The 19,804-nt window shown below is 42.6% G+C and overlaps 2 protein-coding genes across 5 annotated transcripts in view; one reads left to right on the plus strand and one right to left on the minus strand.

Moving 5' to 3' along the window:
• STARD9 (StAR related lipid transfer domain containing 9) overlaps nt 1–5,088 on the plus strand; it is a 110,943-nt gene extending 105,855 nt beyond the window's left edge. The window contains exons 27-34 of the mRNA XM_040599918.1: nt 135–281; nt 918–1,023; nt 1,646–1,788; nt 2,383–2,447; nt 2,536–2,741; nt 3,133–3,212; nt 3,616–3,774; nt 4,833–5,088. Coding sequence (XP_040455852.1) covers nt 135–281; nt 918–1,023; nt 1,646–1,788; nt 2,383–2,447; nt 2,536–2,741; nt 3,133–3,212; nt 3,616–3,774; nt 4,833–4,934 — 1,008 coding nt within the window. The 3' untranslated portion in view covers nt 4,935–5,088. The remainder of the gene's footprint in view (nt 1–134; nt 282–917; nt 1,024–1,645; nt 1,789–2,382; nt 2,448–2,535; nt 2,742–3,132; nt 3,213–3,615; nt 3,775–4,832) is intronic.
• A 2,994-nt stretch (nt 5,089–8,082) lies between these two features.
• The window catches only part of CDAN1 (codanin 1), a 33,152-nt gene continuing 21,430 nt past the window's right edge, over nt 8,083–19,804 (minus strand). For 2 of the 4 annotated variants that reach the window (XM_040599915.1, XM_040599916.1), the window contains exons 18-28: nt 19,661–19,794; nt 18,881–18,984; nt 17,228–17,374; nt 16,713–16,776; nt 16,126–16,204; nt 14,944–15,101; nt 13,266–13,373; nt 12,822–12,885; nt 11,428–11,630; nt 10,602–10,709; nt 8,083–9,862 (exon numbers count right to left, since the gene is read on the minus strand). In XM_040599915.1, coding sequence (XP_040455849.1) covers nt 9,737–9,862; nt 10,602–10,709; nt 11,428–11,630; nt 12,822–12,885; nt 13,266–13,373; nt 14,944–15,101; nt 16,126–16,204; nt 16,713–16,776; nt 17,228–17,374; nt 18,881–18,984; nt 19,661–19,794 — 1,295 coding nt within the window. In that variant the 3' untranslated portion in view covers nt 8,083–9,736. Of the gene's footprint in view, nt 9,863–10,601; nt 10,710–11,427; nt 11,631–12,821; nt 12,886–13,265; nt 13,374–14,943; nt 15,102–16,125; nt 16,205–16,712; nt 16,777–17,227; nt 17,375–18,880; nt 19,003–19,660; nt 19,795–19,804 lie in introns of all 4 variants that reach the window. The other 2 variants (XM_040599914.1, XM_040599913.1) reach the window with 1 other exon arrangement.

The raw sequence follows: 19,804 nt of genomic DNA on the forward strand, positions 1-19,804 counted from the left end.
ACCTGAATGAAACAACTTAACTTCAGATTATTCTTCCTTCATCTCTTAGTGCTGTTATCATTGTTTTGACTAGCTGTTGTGCAAGGTAAGTTTTGCCTGTGTTTTTGTTTGTAATACTGTGATACCTATTACAGGAAGAAGCAAGGCTGAAGACTCTTGCAAGTACAAGTAGTTTATGTACAGACTCCAGCCTCAGCCTCTCCTCTGGCCCAACATCTGGTTACAATAGCAGTAATACTGCTACGTATACTGCGAGTAACCTCAGCAGCCAGGAAGGACAGGTGAGAAACAGCTGACTTGTGTGACTGATGTCTCCTGATGTTTCAGCAATAACAGAGATAATGTAGGAACAGAAGCGGGTTTTTTTGAGATGGTTCATACTCTGTCACAACTATCAAGCAGGACAAGTTTCTGTCACTAGTACACAAGAGGGGTGACATGGGGTGGAGGGAGCACTGCCATGTAATTCCAAAGGACAGTGGCACACTTATTTTTTCAAGCGGTGGGGTTTTTTACACTCAGATAAAAACCAGATAGTGTTGCTATTGCCAGGAATGGCACTGTCTGTCAAATGTTTTGGAAACAACAGGCCTTTTCTTGTGATAAACAGAACCCGATATTCTCAGTGTGGCCCCCTCAGTGATGCACACACTGACTTAGGAGTTTGTGTATGTGAACACAGACCTTCTTGAAGTTACAGTTTGGAGTATGCACCTGTGCTAGCTCCTCACACTTGGTTTGCTAAATTTCCTGAGTCAGGGTATCATTTCGTAACGAGGGGAAAGGCAAAGGAGTTACCTTCTGTTAAAGGGAAGCTTCCAAGCTTGTAAGGCACATTTGCTACAACTATTCCATTTGCTATGTAACATAATTTATTTTTCCCACTTCACACCCACTTCTGCTCTCTCTTAAATCAGGTTTCTTCTGGAAATGCTTTGCTTTCAAGAGATACACGAGGTCGTTCAGCTGTTAGAAATAGTCAGCTTTATGTGTTAGAGCAGCTGCAGAAGGATTCAACATTTGGTAAGAAAAACATAAGTCTGCTAATATTTTGAGTTGTATCCCAAAGCCTAAATGAGATCTGTCATTTATGCAAATCAAAATCTAATTTGATTGTAGGTATCTTGAGGATGTCCCTACCATTGCATGACTTAAGAAAAATACTGTTACCAGTAGTCAGAGCTTGCTTAGAATTTCATGGAAAAGTAAATGGTGATTTGGTCCCTATGAAGTTGGTCTTTTGATCTGGTGATGTCAAAGTACATTGTTCTGAGAGGCTATGAGGACCATGCTTTGAATGAACCAAGGAAGCAGGTGGGGCAGGGGGGTGTGTGGGTGCTAAAGATGCAGCAAGTATAGGATTGTACGTGCAAGTTCTTATTTTTATCCTCAAAACCAATGTTGCTTGTTCTTCTTTAGGTTATTTTAATAGCTTGTATGTGGTAGTAACTTGTTAAACTTGAGTAACACAAGACGTAACTGCAGTGCAATTACCAACACCAGATTGTCTAGAAAAGGGATGTTACTAGTCCTTCATCTGGATTGGGTGCTCCAGTGAAGGGTTTAAGTCCTTACAACTGCAGAATAGTGGTCAGTTAACTTTTTTTTTTTTTAAATTCCTCTATGGCTTTTTTGTTTCCTGCAGAAGCCGGCAGAATTCAGCCACCCCTTCCTTCTAGCAGCATCAGCTGTAGGTTCACTCATGGATTAACTATTTCTGTCAGCTCCTCTTCAACAAAAGGATACCAAGATCTATCCAAACATATCTTGGCTAATGCTACCACTGAGGTAAGTAAACAAGCAGTTTTCACTTAATCTCTACCTCTTGCTGGAAGTTCTGGCAAAAATGCGTGGGACGCGCCAAGTTACCTGTTTGTCAGTTAGAGACACACACGGGACGATTTTAAATGGCAGGGGAAAGTGAGCCAGGCTGCAGCAGTGGGTTCAGAAGAGACTGCTGCACGGCAGTTGAAATGTTTGAGTGAAGTGGCTGAACTCTTTTAGTGTCCATAAATTCCTACGACTTCCAGTGCAGGTTTTATGTGTGCGTGTATGGCAAGAAGTGAGTGTGCAGCTGGAAGGAAAGCATACCAACTTTGTATTTCAGTCACTTCGTCATTTGGAGATACAGCTCCTCCCGTCTCCCATTTTCTCACAACAGTTTAGGCTAGTATACAGGCTACATTTTATATATATTCTCCTTCAGCAGAGAGTATGGCAGGTAAGTCAGCCTGGCTGTTAATACTCCCTAGGGATTACTAAGCACTGTAAAACTATTTGTGGTAAGGCCTGCTTAGAAGGTTGTGTAGCAGCATGTAAAAGCTGAACGCAGTTTATACAGCTTTCTCTTACCCGTACATTTGTCATTGTTTATTTTCTAAGGTAATGGCAGCATGCTCGCATAACCTGAGGAACCTCTACACCTGCCAAGCCGCAGCTGGTTGGAAGTAAGCTTATGGCAGATCTTTACAATGGAAGGCCCTTCCATGTACCTGGCCCTTTTGTGTGCAAATACCCTTCGTTTGTCTTTGACAGATATCAATGTACAGAAAAAGAGGTGCAGGTTTACTACAAAGTCTTCCCTTCAGCAACAAGGCACGGGTTTCTGGGCGCAGGAGTGATAGAAAGACCTCTTCCCTACGTGTGGGGACTAGTGAGAGACCCTGGCAAAAGGCATCTGTATGACAGAACTATCAACACCGCTCGAATACACAAGAAGGTAACCAGCCACATTCAGCTGGGTGAGTATCAACGCGAATGGCTGGCCGCCATTAGCATTGTGTACTTTCTCAGCTCAGGTTGTCAGCCAGGAAGAAATTCAGAGGCATCTTACTTCATTTCTTCAGGTTTGAATAAACAATATCATTATTTAATACAGAAACTTCAGGTTTGCAAGACTATTCCAAAGTAAGGATAATATTAAACACGTCTTGCTGCAGAAGCACAGCTAGAGACAGTGGTTTAAAAATAAAAACAAACCTTAAGTGGCTTGAAAGAACATCTTAATGACACATTATAGCATATTAACTAGAGCTCTGCTCTTCAGCAACAAGAAGTCAAAATAAAGTATGCATGTGCATTTAAGTCTAATTCCCCATGTTTTTGGTTTTTTGGGTGTTTTTTTTTCCACAGTGTATTTAGTGACTGATACCTCCCTGTGCTACCTAAAACAACCCCGGGATTTCTGCTGCATTACTGTAGAAGCCAAAGAGGTAAAGTGAACGCTCCCTCTGAAGTGTAGAGGAATAATTGTTTTGAACTCATAGTTCGAGGACAAAGGAGAGAAGGAAGGAAAGTCCATGCTCACTTTTACAGAAGTGACAGCGTAACAGGAAGAAAAGCCACACTGATATGGCAGAACCAAACTATAGCTAAAACAGCCTTGTGAATGACAGTCACCAACCAAGCCCCGTTGTAGGCAGTAACAGCAGTGTAGCAGTATATTCCGGTTACAAACATGCAAGAGTATGACAGAAAGTTATTTCATAAATAACATGAGAAATATTATTTCTTTTTAAGTGATCTGAGAAATATGCCTCATGGCAAATAAAAAAAAGTCTTACTCTATGCATAACAAATTTTCAAATTGTCATCTTTACACTTTGTCACACGCAGGAGAACTTGTCCGTCTTGGCTATTCAGTCTGTGTATGATGCATCCATGCCTCACCCGTGTAAGGAAGTGGTGAGAGGGGAGATTTTGCCAAGTGCTTGGATACTGGAACCTGATGTAGTCAATGGAAGAGATATCACCAGAGTTATCTACATGGCACAGGTAAGGTTTTGCTGTATGTCCAACTGTGAATGCTAAAAGCTATTACGTATCAGCCAATCAGCCATGAAGTGACTAAAAGTCACCTCCACGCTGTTACCTGGCACAACGTACAGCAATGCAGACAGAATCTTACTGGGATTGTGCTTACGCACATGGTGAGCCAGGATGGAGGGTCTTGTTTGCATTTTCATCTTGCTGTGGACACAGGAAGTCCGCCTCAGGTTACGCTGTTTTCAAAATGCACAGAAATACTTGGTAACTGTTTCTAACTGAAGTCATTCATTCCTCATGCTTAATAGATGCAAAAGAGAAGTCAAGATGAGGATTCTAGTTAAGAATAAGAAAATCCTGCCATCCATTTATTACAGACTCATCTGAAATGGAGGCTCTCTTTGAGACAGTGGTACCAAGTACTTAAAAATGCCCAGAAGGGAATACCGTATGTGTAATTTTAAGTGCTCATCTGAGAGCTAAATGGCATTAGTCCTTTAAACTTACCTATTTAAAACATGTTTTTAAAATACGACTTTAAAAGTATTATTTTTGAATTAATTAGTATATGCATTTTACAATGCATACTGTATTTTAAAATTTTATGTGCATTTTATATTGCACTTCAGTATACACATATACATTTTCAGTAATACTGTCTCAAACAAGCAATATTTAAAATTAATATTTGCATGTTTTTAGTTAAATATGATTTTATCTATATAGTATGTAAATAATATATAATATGTATTTGTAAATAAGAATGTAAATTAAATAATTAAAATACATTTAGATAAAATATATATTTAAATATTTAATCTAAGCTTAAACTCAAAAGCAGCATGGGCCATACTGCTGAAAATAACATCAAATAACAAAGCTTTGAACGTGTATAGAGTACCGGGAAGGAGACGTTATAAACCACACCATGATGATAGCACTTGGCTCTGAACTACGTTTGCGCTTAACATATACTTGCAACATCAGAGCTGTACCAGGCTGGAGACATGTTTTGTCCAAAACCAGCTCCAAAGCCCAGCGTGCGGCCTTTCTTCTCATTCCTGCAGGTGGATCTGGGTGCCCCGGCTATCCCCGCAAGGCTCCTGAGCTCCATTGCTAAGCGGCAGCCTCTGGTGATCGCTCGACTGGCACACTTCCTTGCTAGTTAGCATCTGGCACAAAACTGGACGCTTAACAGCAGCTGAAAGTTCGCGAAGATTGCCACAACACTATGCAGCATCAGTGCAAACCACCACACCTCAGGACACAGTTTTACTGCGCTGCAGAACTAGGTGCTTCGAAATAAAGAAACCAAACTGACAGTTGGAAACAGTGACACTTTGTAATTAATAGGGAGTAATACTGAGTAATCAGCTTGTTTCTAGAATTTAAATCCTGCTCATAAGAGTAGTAGCTCCAGCATTTTTCCACAATGGCTTTTTCCATTGGTCCTTCTACGCTTACCCAAATGCATTAAGAGTTGAAAATCTAGCCTGGTCATAGTCTTACTGCACTTCTTTGTTCCTAACATGACCGGCTGTCTCACTGCAGCAAATACAGACTCTTCCCATTCAATACCTCAAGGTATTTCTGTTGTTGAACTTGGTCCAACAATCCTGCTACCAGGCTTTATGTGTTTGTTCCAACACACTCCTTTAGTTTAGTTACACATTCCTAAAATTGAACAAAACCGCAAGTATCTGAATAACTTCATGTAGTTCTTCAGCACAACAGTAAAGAATCACTTTAGATCTCTTATCTAAGCAATAAAAGCTGCTATGATATGCTTTCTGTAGCTCAAAAAAGCCCACATTGTTCAAGAAGCTGTTGCACTATAAATTTGTCAAGTGAGAAATACGTATTCAAGTATCCACCTTACCAGAGTCAGCATCTGTACTTTAACACAGTTACTTTCAGTAAAACTTGTGTTTTCCCAGCCTCCAGTGAAGTTACCTGCACTTCTCACCTTTGAGTTCAAGAGCCAAGATCTGCTTTGACTGTACCTTTGCACAGGTGTAATTCCGGCTCTCAGCTTCTATGTTACTTCCTGTTCCTAGGATATTAAGTTTTAAAAGAAAAGATAATAGCTATTTTAAATTGATATTTAAGAAAATAGCAGTTTTGAGACATACCAGCCCCAAGCTTCCCCCCCAACTATACCAGGTAGGATAAAACCTTTCACTTACAAATTTGCTTTGTTTTATCTTTAGATAGTGATGGTTACAATCTTAACGCCAATATAGTACTGGTCTCTTTTGGTGAGACTCAGCCTTTTCTTAAAAGCCTGCCCAACTGAGTCATGGCATAGTTCATTTCAAGCGTCAAGGTTCATCTTCCATAGCCCCTCAAGGAAAAAGGGGTGACCTGTCACAAAGTTTTGTGCAACTGAGCAAAAAAGATGGCTTTCCAGATTTACAACCTGTCACACAGTGTCCCCGCTTCTGGTGGAACCCAGGAAAGGAAGGGCGAAGGTAGCAGTACATTAGAGACGTAAAAAAAATAAGCAGAAACAGCAGCACAGTGTGTTGGCTCTGTCCCCAGTGCTGCTCCCATGGGCTTCCAGAGGAAGTAGGGGAGGTCTGTATCCAATCCACAAAACTTTGCTCAGTGCTTCACTTTTTCCCCCTTTTATTTTGGACATGGCACTAAGTGATAAAGCAGTTTTTGTAGGAAAAACATCTAGGGGGACTCCTGTGGATCAATGGTGCCTGTGATGGATAATGTCTTATTGTACAGTGCATCAGATGTTTATTTTTATATATACATAAGATTTTTTTTCTATGTTTACAAATTAAGTTATTTATATATGCTTGTTTTGAAGTGGTTTTATACGCTATCAAAGCTAAGTTTTATTTTTATCAGTAGTGAATTAATGTAACTTTTTTTTTTAAACAATCGTCAATTGATACTAAAAAGCCTATTTATATGAATGTTTTCTTTTGCAAATACAACATTTTATGGTACGTGTTAATGTACGGCATTGGTTTGTTTGGAAAGAATAAAACCGCAGCAGATATCTAATTTGTTAAATTACAACAGGCAAAAACCAAATTCCTGTAAGTTACTGCTGAGCAGTAGATGATCAAACCAATTGTATTGTACCACCTACTATTGCATCTCTGCTCTTAATCAAGATTGCTATTTTCATATCCACAATAAATGGTATTTTCTACACAAGGAAACGAGCCCCACCTTATTTTGCTGCAGCTAAGATACCCACCTATGGAACTGGGCCGGAGGGAGAAATAGCATAAAGGCTTGTGACAGAAGACGTAGGTCTCCCAGTTACTTACCTGTGGAGGAACATGCATGGAACCAGCATCTGCGGCACAGAAGCGAAGCAGCCCGTCGCTGCTGAAGCTTGGTAACTACGACCCCGTGCCTTGTCCAGGCGAAGGGGGTTTTGTGTTGCTCTGAAACGAGGCCCTGGCTGAAGCATCTTCCTGAGCGCAGTTACGGGGCCAGAAGGCAGTTCGGACGGAAGGGCGCGGGGAGCGTGCAGCAGGGAAGGCCGCCAGAGGCAGGCCCCGCTGACCCAGCTGGCTGCGAGCTCCCTCCCCCCTGCAGCACCTCTGGCACCGCAGCTGGAGCCGCAGCGGGTACAACGCCTGAAGCGTTCGCACCACGAGGAGTCTACCAGCCCAGGGGGACCGCAGAGCCATGCGCCCTCCTGAGCGTGGCCCGCTGCTGAGTATCCCTCGGCAGCAAACGGCGCGCCGCACAGCCATTCCTCAGCTTCAGTTACAAAGTCAGGTGTCTGGTGCTACAGAGCAAGGAAGGCCGAGTACCGCGGGATGCCCAGGAACTAGAGCAACCGCATCAACCCGGAAGAACACGGAAACAGAGGTGTCTTACCTGCCCGTTCCCGCTGAAGAGCTGCCTGCCTTCTGCCCCATTGGGCACAACTGTGCTCTCTGGACACAGCAAACTGCTCCTGGGGGGTTGGTCACCTTTTAAATTAAAAATTCCAAGCATGTTGTACTAGAGAAGAATTCAGTACATAATTGAGTACGTGAAGACAGCTGTAGCCATGGTATCTATGCAAACAGCTTTACAATAACCAAATAAAGTCAGTTCCAGAGCTGAGAGCACCTTTTTTACCATCGCAGATTCCAGCTGCTTCCCCCTTCCACTGCCTCCATCCCCCTCCTTTTATAATAAAATGAAAGTTGTATTTCAGTATAAACAAAGCAGCAGCAGGCCAGACAAGCAATATTACTATACTTTCTCTGCCCACTGCTTTCTGGCAAGGCAATTTTTTTTTTACTTCACCCCAATACAAAGAGGTTGTATACGAACAGCCTGAACACAAACCAGGACATTTAATCATGTTTATTATGACAAACAACAACGTCAACCAACACCTGCAGCAAAATGTCACATAATGCTCAGCCTCAGGGAGCAGGTATGGTACGATTACTTGCTATTTCAATTTGCAGTACCATGTCCTTGCTGCATACACAGCATGCTTACACTTTTAGGGACACTGTGCTTCATTCGTATCAGAAAGCCCCTAAAATGAGGTACGCAGGTGCAACATGCCAAATCTTCCAGTGCACTGCTTAGTAACCAAGTCAAGAAAACGCTCGGTACACTTCAGACAGCTGTGTGCCTCTGTGGTTTCTCTATCTGTATCACACATATTTTACCAGAAGCCACAGTTCTTCCTAATTAGTCCTATTTGTGGTTTTTCTTCAGTCATCAACTGCAAGATGTTACCTTTTCTCACCTTAGAGAAGGAAGGGGTTAGTTAATTAGCAAGCTAAAAAGCCCTGGGCTTCACTTTGTCTAAATATTGTTCTTACATAACACAGTATTTGCTTTCTGGAAAAACCTGCACTAATAGGACACTCCCAGACAAAAGGCAGCAATATCCTCACGGCTACGGGCAGGGGGAACCCCATGAGACAGCAAAGAGCGTCTACTCATACTCTGCTCACAACCAGCAGTGCCTACCGCAAACCCCAGCTTAAAGAAATACTGGGGGAGGGGGCACGGTGCAGTGTGAATAGGAGGTCACACCCGTGGTGATCTATCCACAAGGGCAGAGAAGCAGAGAACACCCGTTGTCCTTCACAAAAAGGATTCCTTTCAAGAGCAGCCCTCCAGGGGATATCACAGTGCTCTTGTGCTGCTTTTTTGTCTGCTCTTCCAGGCTGTAGTTTTCTTGCTGCAGCATTTCCTGTATGATAAAACCCAAACTCAAGGCAAGAAGGTTTATAAAAAAACAGTGAATAGCAGCCAGATGCCATTTATGTTCACATACTACAAAAGTGTCTTAAAAATACTGCCTTCAGTAAAAAATATAAACAGATATTTTTCTCCCTTATTTCTGTTAAAAACCTCAGGAAATTACAAGTTCTGTTTCCAATGAGAGATGGAAAAACACTTAAGCATCTACATCCTTTAAGAAAGATGCCATCAATGTTCTGGTGTATATATTTAATATGGTTTAACTTTTAAAATGAGCCTTCAAAAAAATTAAACCTTCAAAACTGAGCTTACAATGAAAAATAAATACAGGCTCATCTCCATGTCATACAGGTTCAGCTTTTCCCTCCCCTAGGCAGAGTGAGAAATCACATTTACTTAAGAGAAGAGACAGCCACCAGGAAACCACCTCTCTGACCATGAAGTAACTTCTCCACGTGAATTGCTTCCTGGCTTTGGTCACAGCCTGCTGCTGCGCACGTACAAAACGTGTCTCTTGAGTCTAAAAAACGGCTGCTCTGAGCCACGATCAAGGTGCTTAAAGGACTTTTGACTTGGAGATTCATTTGCTCATGTAAATCCTTCAGCATAGCATCACCATGGCAAAACATCCATGAACAGAAAGACCAGTGCAGGTTTTGCACAGTGACCCCTTCTCTGCGGTACGCTCCCAGCAAAGAGCTCACGACGCATTCTGAAACACTAAAAATTCCATTTGCATCTTCATTAGTAATTTGTGCCCCCAGAGAGTCCACCTCCGCTAACTCTGGGCTGTCACAGCACCTAGAGATTGTCTGGTCAGCTTGCAACGATTAGTCCTGGGCTCTTCTCTACGAAGTTCTGATACAAAGGCTCTGGACAGTATTTCCAGTTCTTTTAAGAAATTCTGTAACAAACATAAACAAACCAGAGAACCCTTATTAACAAATGTCAGCGAAGAGACTTACCTAATTTTTCTAGTAAAGAACTTTACCAGGTTAAACATGTTGATGGCTTTCCAGCGCAGAAACCTAGACAAGCTACAACATTGTTTGTAAAGATGAATGCTCGTGGGTCTACATGTTCGGACTCTCCTCTAAACCCCACAATCTCCTCAGAGGAGATCAATGCCAGTTTGAACGGTTAAACATCTCCAGTATGCAAGTGCTCACCAGCCTTGAAACGCTCTCCATTTTTAGCAAGGGTGCTGGGTGGTCTCCTGCATTTGGACTCTGGCTAGAATAGACCCACTCCTCCCCCATTCTGGTGGTAGGAGGCAAAGAGGTTTAAATGCAAACCTGGTCGATGAAGACCCAGCCCGACACGTCATTTTCAGCTGGAGCACGGCAAACACACTCAGGCTAGAACTGAGAGCTGGCAGCTGAGCCAGCTGGTCTCCAAACTTTGTTTACAATTTTCTTGGAAATGTTTGCCCTGCATGGCAATGCTGGGATCCACACAGGTACAGCTTTCAGCTGAACACCTGGAACAAGCCTGCTGGAAGCCACTGCTTCTGCGGCATTCAGCAGGAACTATAGATAGGAAGGTTACAGGTTTCATGCAGGTGAAATAAAACTACAAGGATGGACTGTTTATGTAGCTATACTTCTTATTTCACTTCTTGTTCTCCACATCTAATTACTTACTGAAGACCAAGGGAGCTCTCTAAGGCCATGCAAGCAACTCTCTATTTCATTAGTTCTCATTAGGTCATGTTCTACAAGTCCATGAAGCATGAAAAGGAACAAATCCCACTGCAGAAGAGAGAAAAAAATAAATCAACAACTCAAAAAAAAATTGATTTTGTGATCGCTTCTTTAGACCTACATACAATTCATGTTTTTCTTCTTGGATCAGAATGTGTAAAAAAGGAGCAAAAGGAGAAAGCACATTAATAATCTGGGTGTGGCAATGAAGGACACCAAAGAGCAACATCCAAAATGAGCGAACAAAACTCCTTCAGTTCCTACATTGTACCCTACCATAAAGTCTCAAAATTTCTCATTCCCAGTTTCCAAACACACCAAGTATTTAATCCCTGTGTGTTCCAAGAAGAGCTTGAAAAACTATTTTCTTACCTTCTGAAATAAACTGGTTTTAGCCTGCAACTAAATTATTTTCAGCTTCATAGTTGAGGATCTTATAACACCAATATGCATGCAAAAATGAAAGCTGATAGAAGATACACGAATGCAACCAGTGTCACACGCATTCAGTCCTCGATCTCCCAGGCCAAATGGGCCATTTTGCCATTTGTTCCTAAATCAAACGGTCCCCCCAGACAGGTATCAAACACTAACAAGCAGTACGCAGCTGCCTTTTTCTCTGCCCCTGCAGAAACACCAGCTGACAGCAGACCAAGTCCTGCCGGCCGCGTTCGCACAAGCAGCCCGTTAAGGCTGCAGGCAGGCAGAGCTCCGAGGGAACGGACCAGCGGTAACTGGCAGCTCCACAGGTCGGATTAAGCTTTACCTCTCGCTGCTTAACTCCTGCAAGGTAACTGATGTTCTTCTCACTGAACATCAGCTGCACAGGAACAGGTGTCCCGAAGTCCTCCTTCCAGACAGAAAGCAGCAGTTTTAGAAGGCCATAGGTGGGATTACTCTTTACATGAAGCCTCTCAGAGCTCTTCTCTGGGGACTTGGTCCTGAGACTCAGAGGAACACGACCTGAAACTAAGAAAAGGAAGAAAAGTGAACTTCTATAGCTGCATTATTTTCCTTTTACAGTCATCATCTTGGTCCAACAGCACATTTTGCATAGCTGGTATCTAAACAATCACTGAAGTAAAAACACCTACTAAGTGTAAACCAGTGAACCTGAGAGGGCTGTAGTTCAGAAACATGCAAGATTATAAGCTTTGAAACTATTCAAACAAGTGTTACATAGTAAGAGATTTATACTACTCAGATAAAGAATACCATTTTGTTGGCATATAGCCCCAAGCCTTGAAAGATGACTTAATACATACAAGTCAGCCTAATGTTTAATAAAAGAGGGCCTAGGTGTTACTTCAAAGGAGAGGAGAGTAACTCAGTAAGACAACATTTAAATCTATAAACAGATTAAACAGTTGCTCAGTTTTGCCTATAGGCAGAGTTGCATAACTTCATACAAGTGAAAGTAAAACTGAACGGTGTTTAACTGCAGCTAAACATACACAGAGGGAACATACCAGATCCTCCTTGGTACAGTCTCATGGAGCGGGGCAGATTAACAATGCTACCCCCCAGAATGAAATGTCAGTATATTCAGATGTGAACTGCTTTCTGAAAGAATGAACCATGTATAAAACTTCTTAAGAAGGTTCTAAACTCAGGACATTAGAAGGTCGCCAAATGAAAACACACCTGCATCCAGATCACTAGCTCCTACTGAGAAAATTATTGTATTTAACACATTAGAGCAAGAGGGGAACCCCCCTGCCCCTGAAAACACTCACCAAATTGACAATACGCAGAAAACAAGTTACTTCCATTCTCTCCAAAAAGAGCCATAAAAATATAATTCAAGGGAACGGGCCCTTACTTTTAGGGGAAAAAACACTCAGCTGCAACTTTTCTGAGGTGGAAATACTGGAAAACGTAACACACGTTTACATGAAGGTATCAATAAATAACACTGGAGATGTGAACAAGAACACCAGACCTGAAGGATGGTTAGTCACAGTATAAGGCTGTTTAGCAGAAGGTGGAAGGGAATAAGACCAACCACTCAATCTGACAGAAAAAAAATCTGCAGACTCAGTGACAGCAAAAAGAATCAAACATCCACGAACTCGAAATACTGCAGTCTCTGACCCCAAGGACTTAAGAGAACTGTAATAACAGATTTCCGTCTTAAATAGCTTATCATGACTGACTCACCTAGCAAAGAAGCCAACTCAACCGTGCACTTTGCCAGCTGCTGTTCTGATGTGGGACACATAAACTGGAAAATACAAAAAAAAAGTATCTTTGTCCCCATACTGCAGACTGGACAAAACAGGGCTTCACAAGGGATAAAAATATCAGAAAAGAGCAGGCAATTTACAGCAAGAAGCACAGAGCTGTAATCAGGAAACCATTAAAGACTGAAAGACAAGAAAAGATCATACATGAAAAGGGGACCCACAAAGGCTAACTTGAAATAACAAGCAGATCTACAGTATAAAAAAAACACAACCCAGTTCAACTTCGTCACATTTGAGCTCCAACAAAAAACACTCAACTGAACTCAACTGTGAGGCAAGGGAAGCTAACAAGTTTACAGGTATGGAGAGAGCTCAAAGTAGTCCAAAGGGAGTTTTGTTGCTTTTTTACTTCTTCTACCTTTCTGCATCGAAGTGTCTGACTCAGTCTTCCTAGCAAGCACTCCAGCCAGGCGTAGTCAATCACTTCACCCTCATCCCGTGGGCCCACAGCAACACAGAGCACATCCTTGATAAAAAAAGACAGCAGTAATTCACCTATTAGTAACCTGCACTTCCACAAACAGTTTGGACCCTTGATAAAGCAGTTCAGACAGTCCTCAGGTCCTCATTAAAAAAAAATAAAGTAGTAAAATTAAGCTTGTATCCTACTCACTTCGAAAGACAGATTAAAGCTGATTTTTTCACAACCTCACCTAGGCCTGATTTTTCTACCATAGTTCTCGCTAATGTTATGAAGTCAAAGTCAACATCAACCAGGGCAACCAGTTCATCCTTCTTAAAAGAAACTAGCTCCCAAAGCACTTGGTAGATGTGGTATCACAGCAAGCAAGCCCAGGGTAGAAGTGCTACAGAAATGCAGAGTGCTCTTACATTGTCAAGGTAGCTTCAGTGTCAACACAAAGCTGAGTATGAAGAGCGCTAACAGGGTTACGGTGTGAAAACTGGCTTAGACAATTTTCATGTGGTAGTGCTTTCCATCACCAGCAATTTACCATCCAGTATCAGAAATCCAGGATGGAAAACAAAAGAAAAAAAAATTTAGAAGCTGTATCTCAAGATATTGGATCTTCAAAAAGCAACAGTTTATTAAAAAGGCCCTTGGTTTCCTCACTTTACCTCCTCTTTATTTTAGCTCAAGCAAGAAAGCATTAAAGGATGTGTAGTCATTCTTATACAGATGCTGGGAATGGCAGTGAGATCCAGTATCATTGCTCAAACAGACAAGAAACAGGAAAAAAAAAAAAAAAAAAAAAAGGCAGAACATGTAATGGTAAAAAAGTGAGGTTTTTACAGTTCTTTTCCTCACGGGTTACTGCATGATTAGATAGTTAGATAACCTGCATGATTTTTAAAAAAAGCATAGCCCTTTTAAAAGCCTGGGAGAAAAGACTAAAATGTAATTTGAACCAGCTTGAGTAGAAAATTGTTTAGACCTAAGGCTGAAATTAAGCCCATACCATCATCACCTTTTTAAGATACTCTGGTTCTCCCTTACTGTAGCTGAACAAAGGTGCAGATACAGACCGGCATAAGTCTTTCAACAGATTTGTACAGATCCATCTGACACTTAGTTCAACGTAGAATTCCTAGCATGTAAGGTGGGGCAGTTTACCAAGTTCTACAGAACTGAGAGAACCAACAGAAACTACTCTGAACTCCTGAGAGGCCAGGAGACTCTCCATAAAAAGAGTAGGTCTACAAAAAAGTAGCCATTTCAATATGCTGACTCTTCAGCATACAGCTGTATGTAACACTCCCCACACTAGGGTTTCTATGCTACTCGTGTCGAACAGGCCGCTGCCATGCTACCAAAAATCCTGTGTTTGAGACAGTACTCCTGACCAGGGAACTCCGATCTACACAGACAGCAAACAGAGGGATGAAAAAACATGAGACCTTTTCATCGTGCTTCCTGAACACTCACAGCCAGATCCTTAGAACCAGAATATCCCTTTCTAAAAAAACCAAAAAACAACCAACCAAACAAAAAACCCCAACCACAACAACAAACAAAAATCACCAATGTGAAAAATAAAAAGGGAGTTTGGGCAAGCCAGGAAGCGAAGGCTGCGTACCTTAATCTCATTGATGATTTGGGAGGGAAACTGGGCGCAGTGCTGACAGCCTGGAGGGCAGTCCCTTCTCGGCTCCGGAGCATCCTCACCAGGCAAGGGAAATCCGGGGACCCTGAGCATTCTGTTGAAGGTTGCCTTCACTTCTCTTTTGATGAGTGCTATAAAGAACAGGGAACAAATCCAGACTACTTCAGCTTTTCTCTTCAGCGAGGCAGACGACTGTCTCCAAACGCTACCCATCTTAGCCTCTCATTCTGAGGGCCACGGCAAATGAGGAAACGACAGTTTACATCTTCAACCCCTCCCCCCCCCCCCCCCAGCTCCTGTTATATTTAATGGGCAGGGGCACAGGCACAGGTGGAGCGTGTTAACCCACAGCTCTAAAAGGCAGCCACTCGTTACCGTCAGGTACCACTGGCAACCCATCTCATTTTTTATGAAAATTTTTCAGCAGGTTTAATGAACACAGTAACTAAGCCAGGAAGCAATGCCAAAGCAGAAAGCTGAATCAGCGTGATCATACCAGTTCAACCACTGTGCCCATGAAAACCATACTTTTCTACCAAAATAAGTTTTGACCAGCATCCAAAACACTAAACTCCTGCTGCTGCTGCAAATGGTGCTGGATATTCCTCCCTGGATTCTTGGCACAACCTCCTGAAACAACATGTTTTCAGAGATTCTGAGGAGCTGCCAGAGCACTATTACAGAGTGAAAGGACCACAATTGCCTTCAGCTTCAGCCTGCTGAATACACACCCAGTCCAAAGAGGAGTTTATTTTATAAAACACTTCAGAAAGACCTTGTACATGTGGACCATAAGGTGGCTTGAAAGAGCAGCCATCTGTATCATTCATTTGAAGTACTAAGACAACTTCAGCCTGGATGACATTTTAGAAGAAGCTTTCCACAGCATTCATTCTCACCATCCTACGAGCCTCCATAACTAAAAATCACTTACACGGACCAAGCCTGAAAAGTCCCTGAAGAAGGTTCCTGGAGCTAGAAATCATTCCTCTTATTTCTAAACAAGGAGGGACAGAACAACTGCATACTTCCCACTAAAAGAAAAATGAGTAGGGCCAAGTACTTTATACCACTGGAATAAATTCTACACCTTGATCTCAGAAGAAGAGTACAATACACAGGTCAGAAGCCCCCGTTCAGAGCAAGGAGACTCACCTGCAATGTTGGCAGAAAGCCAGCCACAGGCTTTCTCAGTAGCCAGTTCCACTGCAATGTCTTCTGCGCTACTTAAAACCTTACAGGAAGGATAACAAGTGATAGAAGATTTACTACCAGCCACAGCACCACAGTCAATGAGAAGTCAGAAGGAGGTCTACAGGGGATAAAGCTTAAAATCTGACATGCAACATTTAAATAGAGGACCACCACCTCTGTGGGAACTGCTAGTCTGAGCAACAGGACTGACCCATTTTGATTTCTCAAACCTCATCAACCCCATACAGAACCCATCAACTCTTGAGGCAGTTGATGCTAAAACATGAGATATCCTCACAAGATGAAGGCAATCTATATGCCATTCTAGTCTCAACAGTTAGCTGTTGCTGTTGGCTAGGGTCTCCAGAATACCCAAGGCAGCCTGGCAGAGGTGACTCTCCTTAGCTATTAGTCCTCACGTGAGGGCATCAATAGATTCCAACATCCTAAGCCATTAATAGATAAGTGAAGCAGCAATGGAAAAATGGTAATGGGTCCAGACTGGAAGTCAAGGCCTTTAGTTAGTAAGTTTTAATGGAAATACATACTGCTGCAGATGTCTCTTCTGGCAATAACACCCTTACTGCCTCAGGACCCTTCTTTTTACAAAATCTGCAAGAAAGGAAAGAAAACGTGCCGCAGCATTAGTCAAAGTTCTTGGACAACACTCAGAGGTTACCGTAGCAACTTTCACATGTTCTCTCACAGTCAAAACCAGTTGGAAGACTGCAGTGAGATAATTCAGACCAAAAGAACCAGACAAAGAAAGAGCGATTACAAGCCACCAAGCTGCAATACTCAGTTTTCCAAACAGGGGAAATACAACAGCTGCAGTGGATGTCCGCTTGGAGCTGGATGCAGAGGGACACACAGCACCTTTATTCCTTCCTACAAATACGATTAACTGGCTGGAGGCACAGCAGACAGTCACCCTAAGAAGAGCAGAGGTCAGGGATTATAACTACCAGAACCTGAGCATGACAGGCCAAGCCGAATTAGGCTTATAGATTCCTCAATAAGAACAGAAGGGAAGGCAGAAGTTTAAATAACTTTTCCTCCTTACTCTCTGCCTTTGATGAGTGCCTGGGCCCCTTCCTCATACAGATGAGCGCACACCTCTTCAAGCAGTTTGTCATGATTAGCATCCTCCTTCACTTTATCTTGCAACATGACTTCAGCCCTTTGAACCAACTCTGCTACCAGTGTTGCCCTGTAAAAAGACAAGAACAATCAGAGAGACTGAAATCAATGCAAGAAACAGTGCACACTGCCTGTAACCAGCTGTCCTCCCTGATTTAGGGGGATAGCCATCTCAAATGCAATAAAACTCTGCTGAAAAAAACAGTTAATCACGCTGCATTCAGTACTCTACCATCTCCTTGCTCTTTTTGTAAGGAAGAAAGCAGCAATGAAGACATAAAAATATTACTAATACTCAAGAGTCAAAAGCCTTTAGGTTTTAATAGAAACATATATGGTTACAGGTATTTTTTCTGGCAACAATACCCTTATACTCTTAAGCCATGGACAGTGGTCAGAAGTTCAAAACTGTCCACAGCAGCCCACTACCACCAACATTCCTGTAGGCTGGTATCGTTTTACTGTCTTCAACACACTGGAGAACAGGACAGTGCAAACTCTTCAGCAAGCTCAGGAGTGACATGCTGGAGGGCAAGGCTGCCATTCAGGACTGTGACAAGGCAGAGAAAAGGGCTGACAGTGGGGTGGTGACTGTGCACCTGTACAGGCTGGGGTCTACTGGCTAGGGAGCAGCTCTGCAGAAAAGGATCTGGGGTTCCCAGTAGACAAGCTAAATAAGTTAGCAGTGTCCAAAGAAGGCCAGCTTTATACCGGGCTGACATTAGCAACAGGACAGCCAGCAAGTCAAGGGAAGTTACTGCTTCCCTTGGTGCTGTGAGGCTGCATCTGGAGTACCCTGTCCAGCTTTGGGACCCCAGTACAAGAAAGTCATCGATAATTTGAGTGACTGCAGGAGAAAAGAAAAAAACATTGAGATAGCTGGGATGCTGCAGCACAAGACCTGAAAGGAGACTGGGGGAGCCAGTTTCATTTAGCCTGGAGAAGAGAAGGTAAAGGGAGAAGAAAGGGTTATGGAGAAGACAGAACAAGACTCTTCCAGGAAGTATGCAGCTAAAGGTTGACAGGCAATACGCACAAGCTGAAACAAGGGAAATTCTGGTAGGATATAAGGAAACATTTTTGACAAAGTCTGGGGAAATTAAGCATTGGAACATGGCCCTAAGAAGCTGCTGAATCCCCATCCTTAGAGACTTCCACAACTCAGCTGGGAAAGGTGCCAAGTAACCTGATCTAACTTGAAAACCGGCCCTGCTTTGAGCAGGAGTTTGGACCAGATGACCTCCAAAGGCCCCTTCTGACCTGAGATTTTCCTATCGCTAGCAAGAATGTTCTGAAAGGGATATAAAGTCTCAAAATGCTGCACTATGTTCACATTCCAGGTGTCCCACAGTCATATAAGCCTCCTCTCTGCATCCCTTCACAAATTCCCCTCTACGATGGCAATCAGATGTTGCCCGACCCCACTGTCTTAGCCTTTTATAGCATTGGTGTTCTGCTATACAGCATACTTCGAGAGAAATTTTCTTTCCCCCATACAAAGTTTTAAAGGATCAACATTTTGTCTCATTAGTGTAAAGTTACTTCTTCAGTCACAGAATAGATCACGAGCACTTACTTGATATGCTTGACACAATTGGATCCCACCCTCTCTGCCACAAATTCAACTGTTCTCCGTAGGGAGGGAGGCTGGTTGTGGAAGAAAGCTTGTTCCAGCTCTACCTGTTCAAGAGAAAAATGCTACAATTGATTAGAGCATTCCACTCAGATCCTCCTCTCCTCAGCACAGGGGTGGACAGAGCTACTGTCTGGAATTGTGCTAAAAGGCATGCAGTTTGCCTACACCAGAATTTTCTGCTACTGTAGCATTCAGCACCCCTGTAAAGTATTTGCTCCCTATTTCCTTCTAATCATTTAACCCAAAGCTCATTATCAGGGCTTACAAAGCTACAAAAGCAAAAGCCCAGTAAAGGGAAGAACGGGAGAGTTCTGACAGCACCTACTAATAATGGGTCACCACACAGGGTTTGTTTTTAAAAAGGATCCTCTCTTTTAATTACAGGCTGGTAATCCTGTAAGCTCCTACACAGTTCATTCTTTTGGTGGAAAGCATGGCTCTAATCTAACCAAAACAAGAGTATGAGAAACACACAACTTTTAGGCTATTTGTTCCAATTGCAAGAACATTTACTGAAGTTACCTGGATTTCAACAACCACACAGTATCCCAGCCACGTTACTATAACAGAAGAATGAGAAGTAAGGATACCTGACTGTTTAACACAACATTTGCTGCTGCCCATTCTTTTCTTTCCCTGGCATTAGGATACCACTGTGTACCCTACCCTCACACAATTTCTCCTGCCCTGCTTCCCCTTGTGACTCCCTTATTTCAATACCTGCAGTTTCCGCTGTGTGACAGATGCCTTGGGTGCCAAGGACTCTGCCGCTGTGGGAGTGATTTTCCTCATAAAGCCACCATTTTTTGCTCCACTGCCAGCCACAAAAGAGGCAAGTAGTTTCCGCAGCTCACCTGTACAGGA

Source organism: Falco naumanni, chromosome 7 (genome assembly GCF_017639655.2).
Source record: "Falco naumanni isolate bFalNau1 chromosome 7, bFalNau1.pat, whole genome shotgun sequence".
Classification (NCBI taxonomy): domain Eukaryota; kingdom Metazoa; phylum Chordata; class Aves; order Falconiformes; family Falconidae; genus Falco; species Falco naumanni.